This window comes from Penicillium subrubescens (genome assembly GCF_028828155.1).
Source record: "Penicillium subrubescens strain IBT 31985 chromosome Unknown utg000004l_segment0_segment0, whole genome shotgun sequence".
Taxonomy (NCBI): Eukaryota; Fungi; Ascomycota; class Eurotiomycetes; order Eurotiales; family Aspergillaceae; genus Penicillium; species Penicillium subrubescens.
Genome location: NW_026643154.1, coordinates 2,995,531 through 3,009,441, shown reverse-complemented (window position 1 = coordinate 3,009,441; position 13,911 = coordinate 2,995,531). Strand labels below are relative to the sequence as shown.

The 13,911-nt window shown below is 48.9% G+C and overlaps 5 protein-coding genes across 5 annotated transcripts; 3 read left to right on the top strand and 2 right to left on the bottom strand.

The window, feature by feature from the left end:
• Positions 1-2,842: 2,842 nt before the first annotated feature.
• Positions 2,843-3,259, top strand: N7473_006118 (uncharacterized protein; the record flags this gene model as incomplete). The annotated part of the gene is made up of 1 exon (XM_057152058.1): positions 2,843-3,259. The coding sequence occupies one exon, from the start codon at positions 2,843-2,845 to the stop codon at positions 3,257-3,259; it is 417 nt and encodes a 138-aa protein (XP_057009863.1).
• A 1,587-nt stretch (positions 3,260-4,846) lies between these two features.
• On the top strand, positions 4,847-6,349 carry N7473_006117 (uncharacterized protein; the record flags this gene model as incomplete). Its single annotated transcript, XM_057152057.1, has 1 exon — positions 4,847-6,349. The coding sequence occupies one exon, from the start codon at positions 4,847-4,849 to the stop codon at positions 6,347-6,349; it is 1,503 nt and encodes a 500-aa protein (XP_057009862.1).
• A 320-nt stretch (positions 6,350-6,669) lies between these two features.
• On the bottom strand, positions 6,670-7,398 carry N7473_006116 (basic helix-loop-helix domain-containing protein; the record flags this gene model as incomplete). The annotated part of the gene is made up of 1 exon (XM_057152056.1): positions 6,670-7,398. One exon carries the CDS (start codon positions 7,396-7,398, stop codon positions 6,670-6,672), a length of 729 nt encoding a protein of 242 aa, XP_057009861.1.
• A 1,200-nt stretch (positions 7,399-8,598) lies between these two features.
• Positions 8,599-11,452, top strand: N7473_006115 (uncharacterized protein; the record flags this gene model as incomplete). Its single annotated transcript, XM_057152055.1, has 6 exons — positions 8,599-8,685; positions 8,738-10,053; positions 10,111-10,533; positions 10,589-10,842; positions 10,897-11,097; positions 11,178-11,452. The coding sequence occupies 6 exons, from the start codon at positions 8,599-8,601 to the stop codon at positions 11,450-11,452; spliced, it is 2,556 nt and encodes an 851-aa protein (XP_057009860.1).
• Positions 11,453-11,482: 30 nt separating this feature from the next.
• Positions 11,483-13,824, bottom strand: N7473_006114 (putative C6 transcription factor; the record flags this gene model as incomplete). Its single annotated transcript, XM_057152054.1, has 4 exons — positions 11,483-12,769; positions 12,822-13,485; positions 13,552-13,646; positions 13,705-13,824. The coding sequence occupies 4 exons, from the start codon at positions 13,822-13,824 to the stop codon at positions 11,483-11,485; spliced, it is 2,166 nt and encodes a 721-aa protein (XP_057009859.1).
• Positions 13,825-13,911: the final 87 nt, after the last annotated feature.

Here is a 13,911-nt window from a genome sequence, read left to right as displayed (position 1 = left end):
GTCTACCGACTCTCCGGCAATGTCTAATTTCAAGAACGGAGAAATGGAGAGATGATGACCATGTCTCCGCGTGATCGAGGATGGTATCAAGAATGTCACTATGGTTAGTTCAAACTCGTGCGAGAACCACTCGGGTGCCGTGGTATCACTCAATAAATGGTCGACGGAGAATTATTTCCAATTCTTGGAGCCAGACATTCGTCAGGAAGCCTGTGCCTACCGACGCCCCGGCATTGTCAGGTTCGGTGAATGAAGAGTTGACAACGAGACCCGCACTCTGTGCAGCGCGAAGTCGCAGTCAGTTCTGCATGGATATGATGAGCAAGCCGTGGAAGGCGATTGTGGTTGCAACGTGGGTGGAGCTAGTGCAAGGGGTCCTGGTGGGTTTTTGAAATGCCGTCTCCGTTTTTTGACTTCTTTCGATTTTTCTCTTCGTGAATGGCTAATATGATATTGTAACCTGTGCCTTTAAACATTCATCGTCACTATAAACCATCCTTGGACCGGAACCTGAACGTTAATTAGAAATTGTGCACTTCTGGTTGGTTTAGGTGTGGTTTCCTCTTTTTCTTCTGCTACCAGCATATCTGGGACACCGAGATGAGCAGCAATATTCGTCATGGAACTCGCCCAATACAGAAATATGTTTGGTGGCACCTCTTTGCTATTCTGTGAGCTTGTTTTGCGGGGGAGGTTCACCGCAGAAGCCTCTTATTTGATCACGCGTGGTCGACGTCCTGTTGAATGGTAATTTCCTTCTCAGTTCTCTACTTCCATTCATTGATAAATGCTGACCACAAGCGCATCATTGCAGAGGACTGGAAGGTTGATACAAAAGGCCTGGATCTGCAGCGGCTCTTGTCTGCACTACGCTGGCTGCGAATTGTGCTGTCTCGAAATCTGGCTACGAGGCTGACAACGAGGCGAGTGCAGCCGGGGAAGATACCCGCGCGCGTCCTTAACCCGCCCCCACCCGTCAACCTCAGGAGAAGCTCGGGTTGTCTCTCGCGTATGGTGTGCACAAATTCAAGGAAAAGGCCAACATAGCAAAAGGTGTCCCGAAACAGATTTTCGTAGTGGATGAGCTCCAGAAGATATTTCTCTTACTATTCTACTTGTTCTAAGCTGCGAGTTGACTACCTGACAAGATAGTTTTCCAGAAACAATAGCTCACTCAGGCCAGGATCCAGATCGAATCTGTTTCCAAACACTGATGCTATCACCCGTAGCAGTGGATGCGCAGGAAAGGGAAACCAGTTACTCAATCTGCCAAAATCGGTAAAAATCCCGCCTGGTCCGCCCTGGCAACATCTCGGATTACTTGTGGATGTACTGCCATCGTACTGGGCTCCCTGGTACGGGTAGGACAAGGATGATAATTGGCGTTCCAGGCCGGTTGATGGGCTAAAGCGCGAGATATTACTATATCTGTCCGTCCACGCCGGCTTAGACTGTTGGCTGCTTGGAAACTGAGCTATGCCCCATGACGGAGTCATGGGCTCTCCCGAATACAATATTTCTGAGCAGGAAGTTGAGCACAATGTGCCGGCCACTGGGTGATTTTCTCGTACGTGAGTCCCGCCGTACCCTCGAGTATTACCCCAGTTGTTCTCCGCCATATGTGTAGCTTGGAAACTGAGATGTTCACAACAGAATACTTACCTCTGACTAGAGGCTTCAGGTTTTGATTCTCCAGAGCTCATACCTTCTGGGCAATGCGGTTCCTCTTGGGCAAATATCCCTTTCTCCATCAGTCGAATGATCCACCGACACTCCTGGATCAAGCTCTCAAGGAAACATCCCCAATCTGCTTTGACTAATTACCACTGTGTTGTCATGATACCTTTCCGAGAACCCGCCCAGGATCAATTCACTCCAACCTGTTCTGACTGCTCCATATCCCTGTTAATTCAACTTTGCACACAGAGTATCCGACGAGACCAGAAGCTGTGACTTCACGACCGGGAATATGTGGCGATGAATTGCCGAGCGGTTTCGGGACAAAGGATACGGGGGACTACAGGAAGTCCATGACAAGGAAAGCGCGGTTCCCCCCGGCGAGAGATGTCATAGAACCTCCTTGTAAATAATTGACGGATGGAAACCTGTCAGTGATCAACAAGGTACTAGCCCTGGTACACACCGATACTGTGACTGTGCGATGACTTTGGAATGACGAACCAACGCGATAGAAGAGGAAAGGGGAAACTACCACTGCTTTTGAATCTAGTCTTCAGGTATATCTGTACAGGTTCCCCCACAGAGATATTTGTCTTTTGGTGAAGTCGATATGATATTATTTATACGCTATAGAGCCCTTGTCCTTTACAATGAAGCAAGAAGCTCAACGGCCGGCAAGCATGGTGTTACTATTGACTCTGAAGACTCTACTTCCTCATCCGCTGTCGCCAAGGAAAGGGAAATTTTGTATCAGATGCTTTGTCCAGAAGGATGAACCTGCTCAGGCCAGGGAGCAACGGATTCTGGAATTATTCTACAGCTTATTCACGGACTCTCTAGGTAGAGAATTTTTGGTACATAGGTATGAACGGGTGGTAGTTGGAGATTTCCAGGGGGTGTCGTTCTATGAAATTCCGAATGGCGATAAGAAAGTGAGAGATGATCCTAGACTCCTCATGAGCAAACTTACTAGAAGAAGAAAATATTTGGATTGTTTCTCTCACTTCCTATGCCTAACCAATCTCCCCGATTCTCTTTCTCCCTGTCCCTCCCTCACCCTCTGTCTCTTCATACCTATCAAATTCTCGCAAACAAACCCTACTTTCCGTTACCGACCTTCATCTTTAACGGCCAAAAATGTCTTCCGAAATACGTGTCACGCATGCTCCCTGGACGAGGATCCCCACGCTGTGGCGGGGACGAGAGCATCGCCTCACCAGCGAACGAAATCGATCACCCACTCTTCCATAACATGGAGTCTCCATCAACCAGCAATGACGTCCCCAGTGCTGCTTCGGAGTCTGGCTATGAGGGTGATAACGAGGCGAGTGATGGCGAGGGAAATACTGAGGACGACGAGAACCTCAAGTTAGCGAAGCACGATGCCGACGATACCTCAGCGGACATCGTTTCTACTGATGAGCCCACTTCAGTCCCTCCTCACCTGCAATGCCACAAGGAACGCAACATCCCAGCTAAGCCCGGCGCGCTAGATTGCCCCCCATCCCCAGATTCAGCCTCTGAGATCGATATCATTCACATCCTCCTGGACATCTGCGAGCCGCCCGAGTTCTACTAGAACATGATTTAAGACTGCAGCCTACGGAGGTACATGAGACCTGACTACAGATACTATTTTTTTGTGAGCTAATTCTGAATACTGTTCCAGTTAGGACGGGTGGATCCTTACTCTTTATTCGGTTTTCTGCAAGGTGGCATGGTGTTGGCTGTGCACATATGGATGGACGGATTCCATCGCGGCGGGGGTTATTGCACATTTGGGTTAAGCATTCGTTTTTGCTTTTGGTTCTCTGGGGAGGGGCAGCCTAGCTCTTTGGGTTTCATGTACATAGAGCAAGCGAAGGGGAAATGTTGTTCATCTCCTTCTACCAAAGCATTGCATACGCCAGATACCAATTCACAGGATCTGGAGGTTTCCTAGGACTAAAAGGGTCTCATTTACGCGGATTATGTAGTCTTGAAAGTAAAAGAGCCTGATCTCTAGTATCTTTCCATTCTGTTGCGAATATTTCCATTTCAAGGTCGCCGGTATCAGAAAGAAAAAATGCAGTCACCTGCATTAGTGAGCCGGGTATATCGGCCTAAGTAAAAGATAGTTATCCCCTGTTAGAGCAAGTAATCATGCTGGCAGTTCCCTACTGGTACGGTCTTTCGATAAGGTTGACGGGCCCAAACTATTTTCCGAACAGAAGCTATGAGCCACCAGCATGCATGAGCCCAACTCAGCTCCATGCTTATCGTTCTAATGTCTAAGAAGTTTCTTTAGTATGTGATGGGTTGGTCTGGATCCATTTGAGTCAATTGAATTGAGTCAACAAACCCCAAGTCCAACCATCAATATGGCCCGCGAATTCTATAGTTAGAGTATTCATGTTCACAACGATCCATGGTTCGCAAGCGTCTGGAAGCAGCCGTCGAAGCCGAGAACCCGTGCCTAGAAAGCTTTGGAGCTCCTAGAGAATAGGGCTGACTCCAATTTAACTTTAATCGAATCGTGGTTGCCTGGCCCCGTCATGTTGGGACACCTTGTCCAGGAAAGATTTTTTTTTCCCCTATCAGCAAATGGTTTTCTCTTTAGTTACTACTACTACTACTACTACTACTACTGTAGAATTTTAGTCCTGACTGTCAACACGAGGTGGGTCATGGAGGGGCATCAAATAGAAAGCATATTGGAGGTTAGAAAATAGCGCATCGCATCCTTTGCAGATGGTGCCAATTTAGCGTGTAAGCACTGCCTTGCTAAGCTTCGGAGCCTGACTGAGGCATTTAATATCCTACTTTCTTTGCAACATAGTTTTTTCCCACTTTTCCGTCTCTCCTTCGCAAATTTTATCTTTCCAGAACTACAAATTCTCATACTACCTCTTCTTCCTTGCCCAAAACAATACTTTCCAACGTTTTCGACACTCTCACGACAGACCGTGTCTACTATTGACTCTGAATGGCTGACCCCTCCTCGATGAACACTCCTTTCTCTGTTATCTTCTCTTTCCCTGGCATCCTGGCTGCCCTGAGACCCTCTCGTGTATCTGCAGACGAGACTCGACCACCTTAATAACACACGAGTGTCAATAAGGCTTGAAGCTACGCCGCTGCTGCGCATTGGATCCAACATCCTACTGGCAAATTTTGGCGAGCCACAATGAAGAGCTTCAAGCCAGTTTTCTTGTGTGAGGTGAAGGGAGCTGCAGAAACCCAGCAGGTTGCAAAATTACAAAATGCGAAAAACGATATCAATACCGCTGTGGTCGCTGAAAATGTCTCCGGATACAGGATCAAGGGAAGCTCTCGCCTGGTGGACCGCTGGCTTGATAAATTTGTGAAATTCGCTGGTTCTGCTCCTGTCTTTCTGGTTATTGTGAGTGGTCTTTTGACCTGGGCTCTGATGGGTATTCGTTTCGGTGATTCAGATGTCTGGGTAGCTGCCATCTCCGACGTCCAGGCTATCCTGTGTTATGTCTTCGATTCCCTTCTGATGCGACAGCTTCTTCGTGAATACACCGAGCAGCGCGAGGCTATGGTTGAGATTATGTCGCGTTGCAACAGCCATCATCGCATGCTTCTCAAAGTCAAGAATAAGCTGGGGTCAGAGGGGATCCGACAAATCTCGGAGAAGTGTCAGGATGAACCACTCGAGCCCCTGGACCATGGTTTACGCACCCAAAGCCTGTTCGCCCGATGCATCATCTTCTCCGCGAAGAAATTTGGCCACATCATCACCGTGGGTATGTACTGGGTGTGCATCTTCATTTGGCTTGGTTTTGGTCCAAAGTGCGACTGGTCGGACCGTTGGCAGTTATACATCAACGACGCGACGTCTGCTCTCATGGTTCTGGTTTTTGCTTTCCTCGCGTGCCTGCGAGAGTGTTATGCCGATTATACCAATACTTGTTTAGATGCGATCTTTCGACTCGACTCGACTCTCGAAAGTGAACTCCGCCTTCTCAGCGAAGACGACGTGCCAAATCCTGTTGAGGTTGACATTCCAGCCAAAGAGAACTACCTTCAGAAGGTGATCTACTACTACGCCGATATCGTCGGCACACTCGTGGGAATTTTGGTCCTTGTAGCGGTGATCTGCACCTGGGCCGCCGTTGGCCCAGTCTTCCACTTCAACAATACCTGGTGGCTTCTCATCGGCACCTATGCAGGGCTGGTTGGCCTATTCGACAGCTTTGTTCTACGCAACGTCCAGAACAAGGTGCACCAGAATACCAAGTGTCAGGTACGACATGTAGAGGCATTCGACACGACCTTATTTGCTGGACTGTCTGTGCCCATTCCTGCCGTGAAGGATCCCAAGGCTCCGTCTCTTAGCCGTCGGGTGTCCCGAAAGATGGATGCTGTCAGCTCCCACCTTCTCATGGTCGTCGCTGGCTTCGTAGTGACTATCGGCTGCCTCGTTGCCTCTAGTGCCATGCGCTGGAGTCTGACCGGCCAGTTGATCTCGAACGTGCCTCCCAGTATCATTGAAACTTTCTTCATGTTGATCTTGATCACTGGTCAGAATGATGCAGAGGCCGGTGCCCGTGTCGATTTGACAAACATCTACTACCGTCGTCAACGGCTTCTATCGTTTATGAAGCACGCAAGCGACTACTGCCAGAAGCACGACGAGAGTGAGCCTGCCACCGACGCCCAGTGAGAACTGCACAATGTCGAGAGTGGGCTGGGCAATAGATTACTGTGTACTTCAACATGCACTGGAGTATGGCTGATTTTTACCGAACTTCATGATCGCTCAACCGATTTTACTGATTAGTTTATACAGTTTTGACATTCTTTACATATTTTTGAATTTATATTGAGTTGTTTGTAGTAGAAGTCTAATATTTTACAATCTGCTTCAACAAAAATACCTTGGTCCTGTGACCTTTTCCTAACGCAGCCTTCTCAAGTCTCCATTAAAACAACCTTTTTAACACCATATCTTAACACGTAATCTTTGAACACTCGTGCACAAACTCATACCTTTGACTCGGACCCCATCAAGAGTTTTTGTATTTCCTTATCCTCCTGGTCCTTCATTTGTTCCAGTTGCCGCTTCAATGCCTCATTTCCATCCATCAACTGCTCCAAATAATGCGCTGTCGCATTCAGAACATACTTCCTCGTAAAATTTTGACCCTCCAGCCCAGGCACCACCTCTGACAGATCACGATATCCCTGGCTTACAGCCTCCCTCCTCTTCTTCTCTGAGCGACAATGACACAACTTTTGCCCAGGTTTCTGTACACACTTCCGCTTCTTATTGGGCGGCTGCAAATCTTTCTCTTGTCGCTCGGGACTCGATGTACTTGACGGTGAGGCTGTTGACGGTGGCGTCGGACTGCGCTTGCCATTCGATTGTTCCGTGGGCAAAAGATCGAATCCATTCAACCTGACCACGTCAGCCGCTTCAGACCTATGGTCGTTGATATAGTCGGAGATGTTGAAGTCGAGGTTGAATTCTGCTTTGACGCTGCTGGCCATGTAGGCCATGTTGCGCATCGCGTTCCGAAGGAGTCGTTCTTCTGTCCAGCTTCCGATCGGGCAGGAGAAGCCGTGATAGCAGAAGTTCGGGTCAGATCCCCATTGTAGACCTCGATCTAGGGGTATGCGTTGGTGTGTCGATTTGTATTGTTGGGGGCCCTGTCCAGGACAACACCCATAGAGGTCGTGGACATGGGTTTGAGGTTGGCGTTCGGTTTGCATTGATGATTTATTGGGTTTAGTCGATGATGGAACTGATCTGAAAGGTGGCGTTTACCGCTTGCGAATAGAATGAGTTTTATCGTGGAATGTGGGCTCTTTTTCATTCGTCACTGTGCTTGCTTGGTCGTGCGAATGCGTTGTGGCGTGTGCTCCAATATCTCAACATCAGTATCTTAACTTTCAGAGACGACGTTCAAGATATGTTAAAGTACAGCGGATATTCCGGAGTTTAAGCGCAGGGGGTACTTCTTTTTGAAATTGCAGATCTAATTTCACATGAATATAGCGGCTTGGGAGGCTTGCGAGATGGCAGGCTGCCACTATACGTCAATGCCGGCTTAGACCCGGATCGTCGCTCTTTACCCGGGTGTTTTCCGAGATCTGCGGTTACATTTCCCCATGCCATGTTTGTGGGGTGGTAAGATAATTATCTCTGGGGTCTTGGCTCTAGACCTGGTGGCATGACTTCTTAAAGGTTCTTCTGCGTTTGGGACCATTCATGTAGGCATATATGCTCCTTATGAATTTAACCAACTCCGTTTCCTTTCTTGGTCTAGTCCAAAATTTGCCTCCTCGTAGAGATTTAGTATAGACTGGAAGTGAAATTTGGAGCATAGTCCAGCCAAAGTACATATGATGATCTTCTCCCTTATGATACTGTTTCTTAATTTGGTCTCAATATATATGAGATAGGTTCATCTTCTCTAGCTCTCCCCAACACACCCAGAGGGGAAAGGCCCCCACATAGTTCGAGAGAAGTCCGGGTGCATTCCGAAGTCCGCCCCAACAAAGGAAGGCGATCGCTGCTGAGAACTTGCCATATCGTGGGTAAGTGTACTCTAGCGTACTCTAGCCTCTTAAAAATCAATAAACCCACTGAGTTTGTGATATATAATCAACGATATAGACTCTCTATAACCTTACCTCGGGATATGTGATGACCGGTTAGTATAATCAACCCGAACCCCATATCACGTGATGTATATCGGGTCTATTCCGGCGAACTGCTTCCCCCTTCGACTCTTCCCCATCATCGACTAATCGGAGGTCTGTTCTCGACCGATCCATGAATGTGATTTCCCGTTGTTGAAAGTTAGCTCACTCGCCACCGTTGACTCTCATTGGTTCTCGTCCTTTGTCCTTAACAGTGCCGGAGCCAAATCCACCCCCGATGCACTGATCAGCCATGTCTGAAGCATAATGTCCTCAAAAAGTAATATTGCCAAACGTGGCACTCCCCGGCGTCGCAAGATTGCGTTGGCTTGTGAAGCCTGTCGAGATAAGAAGGTATGTTACAAACGGCCGTCTCTCACAGGCCATTATTGATAGTTGTCCCCAGGTACGGTGCGACGGAGAGAAACCGATATGTGGGCCCTGTGGTCGACGATCCTACACGATTGATCAATGTGTCTACAAAATCGAGAATGCACGTTCTGCAAGCAACGATGCTTACCTCAAAGTCCTGCATGACCGAATCCGTGAGCTTGAGGAAACATGCGCCCGTAACGGGGTTTCTGTTCCTCGAGCATCATCCCATGAGATCGAGGAAGGACAAAGCAGAGCGCCTAGTGCGTCTCGAGAGCTACATCCATCCTCTAATGCACTAGATACAGAGTCCAGGACTTCTGTCGCAGCAGAAGGGCTCCTTGGTTTGGGCTCGACAACACCCTTGGCCAGTTTCCGGCAGGCTTCATTAGCATCAATTCTATCACCACCAGGTCCACCTCTGCAGACGGCTAGAACTTCTATGTACCCCAACCAAGGACAAAGAAGACAATCTGAACATGTTTTTGGGACTCCACGTGACAATCCGACTTCCGGGAATGTCTACCCATCGCCATCACTCAACTCACATGGAAACGTTACCGCGATGGGAGCAATTTCAGCCGGCGACGATGGGGAATGCACTGATTCTCCGCGAGATCAATATTACGGAAACTCATCGGTAGCTTCCTTCATGCGACTTGCCGGGGACTCAATTCCCATACAGTCTTACTTGCAGGCACTGAAACGCATGGAGGGTGATACTCCAGGCACCTCTTACCGGGATGCAGGACTGTGGCGTGATATCAACTTCCCGACTACCGGTCTTCAGTTTGATGACTTCTCTCTACCCCCGCGGCCCCTCGCTGACCATCTCCTTGAATGCTACTGGAACCGAGTGTATTGTTTGTACCCAATTTTCCATCGTCCAAGCTTCGAACAGGCATATGAGAACCTTTGGGGGTCCAGTAAATGGCCGAAGCCAGAGTTGCCTGAACTCAACATTGGACTTGGAGGAACTTTTGACTCCGGACATCAGTCGATCGTGTTTCACTGCGCACTCAACGCGATCTTTAGTCTTGGGTGTCACTTCTCTGATATACCTGCCGCAGAGAGGGAGGCAGCCGCATATTCCTTCTTTCTTCGATCCAAACGATTTGTTGGACTTGATCTTCTGGATACTGGTACAATCGGCGTTGTTCAAACTCTGTTGATTATTTCACTACTACTTCAAAGTACGCCGTATCCAAATCGTTGCTGGAATGCGATCGGTGTTGCTTGCCGCGTCGCACTAGGTCTGGGTTTGCATGAAACCACGACACAATCCTCGCTGAAGCCCCTGGAAAAGGAGATTCGGCTTCGAACTTGGCATGGATGTGTAATCATGGATATGTTAGTGTCTTCATCGAACACCCATTCTACATAGTATCGCTAACTTCTCAAATCCAGGATCGTGAGCATGACTTTTGGTCGACCTAGTATGACGTCCCACGTCTCGCCAGCACCTCTTCCTGTGATGGCCCCCCAGTCCAAGTCGGACGATCCATGCGAGCTCAGTGGCCAAACTTGTGATCATCAACTTGGATACGTGACATTTTATGTCTCCACAATTGAGCTTTATAAAATTCTCGAATCCATTTTGTCGGATATTTACAACGCCTGGCAAAGTCACTCGGGTATTTCCCGCCCCGCATCACTTCGAGACTCAAAGCAGAGCAGTCTAGATCTGATCATGGAGCTTGACGATAAATTATCGTCATATGAAGCAAACGTTCCCGCTGTCCTAAATTGGACAAACAGACAAACATCACACCCTTCTACCGGTCAGCAAGGGCCGCTTTTCGAGCGCCAGCGCAATGTTCTTCGTGCGAGGTATTCAAAACCACTTGATTTTAGTTCTCTTACGATCACTTTCTAATTATCACAGATTCATCCATCTTCGCCTTCTCTTATACCGACCTATGTTCACACAACTCTGCTCGGATGAACGGACGGGTCTCACACGACAGACCGGACCAGAAGCCAACAAGAGCACCCCACGACCAGAGAAGAACGTGATATACTCTTCTATGTCTGTGAACTGTGCGGCAGCCTGTGCAAAAGCTGCCATGGAACTCGTTTCACTCGTTTACGAGACTTATAGGACATCACTCACGGATGCGTGGTGGTACAATGGCTTCTGTACGTCCTCTTAACTATTTCTTGCGGTCAAAGCTCGACTGACAGATTTTATAGATACATCAACCGCTGGCTTTGTGCTGATCATGTCTTACACCTGTCGCTCGATTCTCGATCAGGTCGATATGCATGCTGTCGATACCGCGTGGCAGAGATGCGAAGAGATCCTTGCCAACATGGCGTCTTTCAGCCTGTCTGCACGCAATTCATTGCAATTTTTGCAGGTTACGCACCAGTATATCATGCAAAACTACAAAGGTACGTCATTTAAACTCCGAACGGGGGCTGCTGGGTTGGTTTTTTCCCAAGTTATTGTTTCGAAACTGACGTGCAACCAGTGGCATCGAGGAGTGAAGATGTCCACGCATTCGCAACCAGCCAATCACAAATACCGCAACGAAGTGTTCGCCAACAGGGCCCTTCCACTGCACACGCAGTCCCCATGTCAGAGGATTCGAGTTCCCAAGATCCCGAATCCAGTAGTGCCCCTACCATCAACCCCTTCATGAGTTGGGATGAGATGGGCATGGGCCAGGAGGAGTTTGGGTTCCTCGGAAGATTCGATGTTCCAGATCTTGCAAGCTGGTTCTCCGATATCCCTGATATTCCCTGAGATACCAATCATGATTGAAGTTGCGTGTGATCATAACGCATCGAAAAGAGTCGTGTCGGCTCCGCTCCAGAATGTCCCTGACAAGGTTTCGAGGGTTTCAAAATCAGGCATCCACAAAGGATCATTTTGATCTTGATCAATCCAAGGCGCAAGCTGCAAGGCCATTCTAACTGCATGATCACTATCATCTGCTGGGTACATCTGATTTGTAGCTGCTGTCGCGGCGGCAGCCTCAGGTGCCAGGCCCGTCGGATTCGTCGAGGGGAACTTTTCACCGCTGGACATGCCGGGCACAACGGTATTCAAAGATGCAGTGCTATGTTGAGCAGTCATAAGCTCGGCCATGCCTGCATTGCGAGCCGTCTTATTTCCCTGCAGCTTCTCCATGGCTGCATTTACGAGTAGCTCGAATGCGTCTCGATACTTTTTCACCCACGCTGCTCTCTCGCCCATGACGAAAAGCACAGTCGAACACGCGCGGATGTCGTTGCTTATGCGAACGGACCAAACTTGATCTGTGTGTGTCCAAAGAGCGTAGAGCAGGGTGATTCCGGCCATGAAGACGGTTTGCACGGCTAGGAAAGAATGTCCATATTCGAGAGTTTGGTGGAGACGTTTATGTGACTGGCAAATCTCGCCAGCGGCTTTGAGACAAATGTGATAGTAGGGGTCGGTGATAGGGAGAAGAGGGAGGAATGGCTGGATTAGGAGCCGCACGGCTCTGTTATAATGCAGCATTGGATAGTCTAAATCCGAGCCACTGAACCTTTGAAGGGCCGATTCTTTCCACTGTTCCAGTTCCAGATATAAGGGATCCATTTTCAGCCTCAACGAGGACAGGGGTCGGTCGGCACGGTAGATCTTATGCTGAATCCGCGAGTCGATTCGGCGTAGTTTAAAGAGGTAAATCGCAAATGTCAAATTTGTCGTCCTCGTTGGGTCATGGGGGGCTGTTAGGAGTGCAGGGTCGCGCACATCATCATCCACATCTAACGGTAAGTCAAGGTCAATGTGTCGGTCAGATATACTGAATGGACGACCAAGAGACATGGAAACAACTCGTTCCAGGTAGTAGACAACCCAGAACAGACGACGCCGCATTTGAGCAGTAAACGGGTCCATGTTGATCTCATTTGCCTTGCGGTGAAGACCGAGATCAATCGCTGTACGCATCGCGAGTCCGATCATGTACCACATTCCATGACTTGATGCAGTGCGCAGATGATATACGACGAGAAGGACCATGGCTTCTATATTCTCAATAGAGCGGGCTTCGCACATGGTGGGAACGTACTGTAAGGCTGTCGTGTAGAATTGCTATACACTGATAAGTAGTTGAAAATTATCTTCTTGAGGGTGCTTCTCTTACCTCTGGAGCAGTATAAGCATACTTCTCACTCAGCTGGAGCATCGTGGCACCGATCGCATAAACAATATTCAACTTGAAGATAGCAAATCGATCAGACCGGGTAAGGTCTTCACGCTTCGTCTTAGCCAATCGCCACCGGTCCTCATGCATCTTCCATATCTGGCCCCGATTCAAAAACGGGTACCGTGAATGGAGTCGTCTGAAATAAGTCTCGAGCATCTTGGATCCCATCTCATCCGTCGGAGGGTCCACGTTAGAGCGATTCCTGCACCCACCTCCAGACTGTTGAGACGAACCCGGCACAGATCCCGGAGTACTTTGGCAGCCCGTGCTTGCTGTGTTTAGTTGTGGTTGCATTCTCGATATAAACTGGTTCCACACGCTGGTCTGTACCATATCCCCGAGATTTGCTGCCAGCGCTAGACCCGAGCTCGAGCCGACATAGGCAGGAGCTTCAGATGAGCTAAGAGCCAATAGACCCACGATCTCTCCGACTGGATTGTTGTCTAAGCCGGATGCTGCAGTCTGTGGGGTTGTTTGGCCCCCTTGAGGAGACCAGATCGACTGTGCGACGTTGGCCCCTGTGTTGTGGCTCGCGGATGGCTCGGCTTGTCCGAGCTTCTTCTCTAGGAACGCGACTCGTTCTTCCAGAGCGCGCGTGTAGCTGGTTTCTTAATCAGTATGGCTTTCTCAGAGCAGGATATCGGATTTGTGCTATGCTTAGACTGACTCATTCTGACGGTCACCATCCTCGCGCACACTTGACTTGTCGCACGTGACTCCAGCCTTCAGGCAGTTGGAACAAGTCGGATACTCGTTGTCGCACTGGGATGAAGATTTTCAGCTAGCTTGTCAAAGATTTGAGGTTCTGAGGGCCTCTTACTCTCTGCTTTCGAGTCTTGCAACGAGTGCATGCTGTCCTCCCGCGCTTCCGGGGGTTATGGTCTCTGGAGGCGGGACTGGTCTGTCGGGAGGAATCATGGCTGTGGCCGGGCGCGAACATCTTGGCTCATTGCTAGAGATGAGGCAGACTGGTATATTCCGAAAATCTACTCAGTTTTCCATTCAAAGATTGCATATGTCGTCAAGG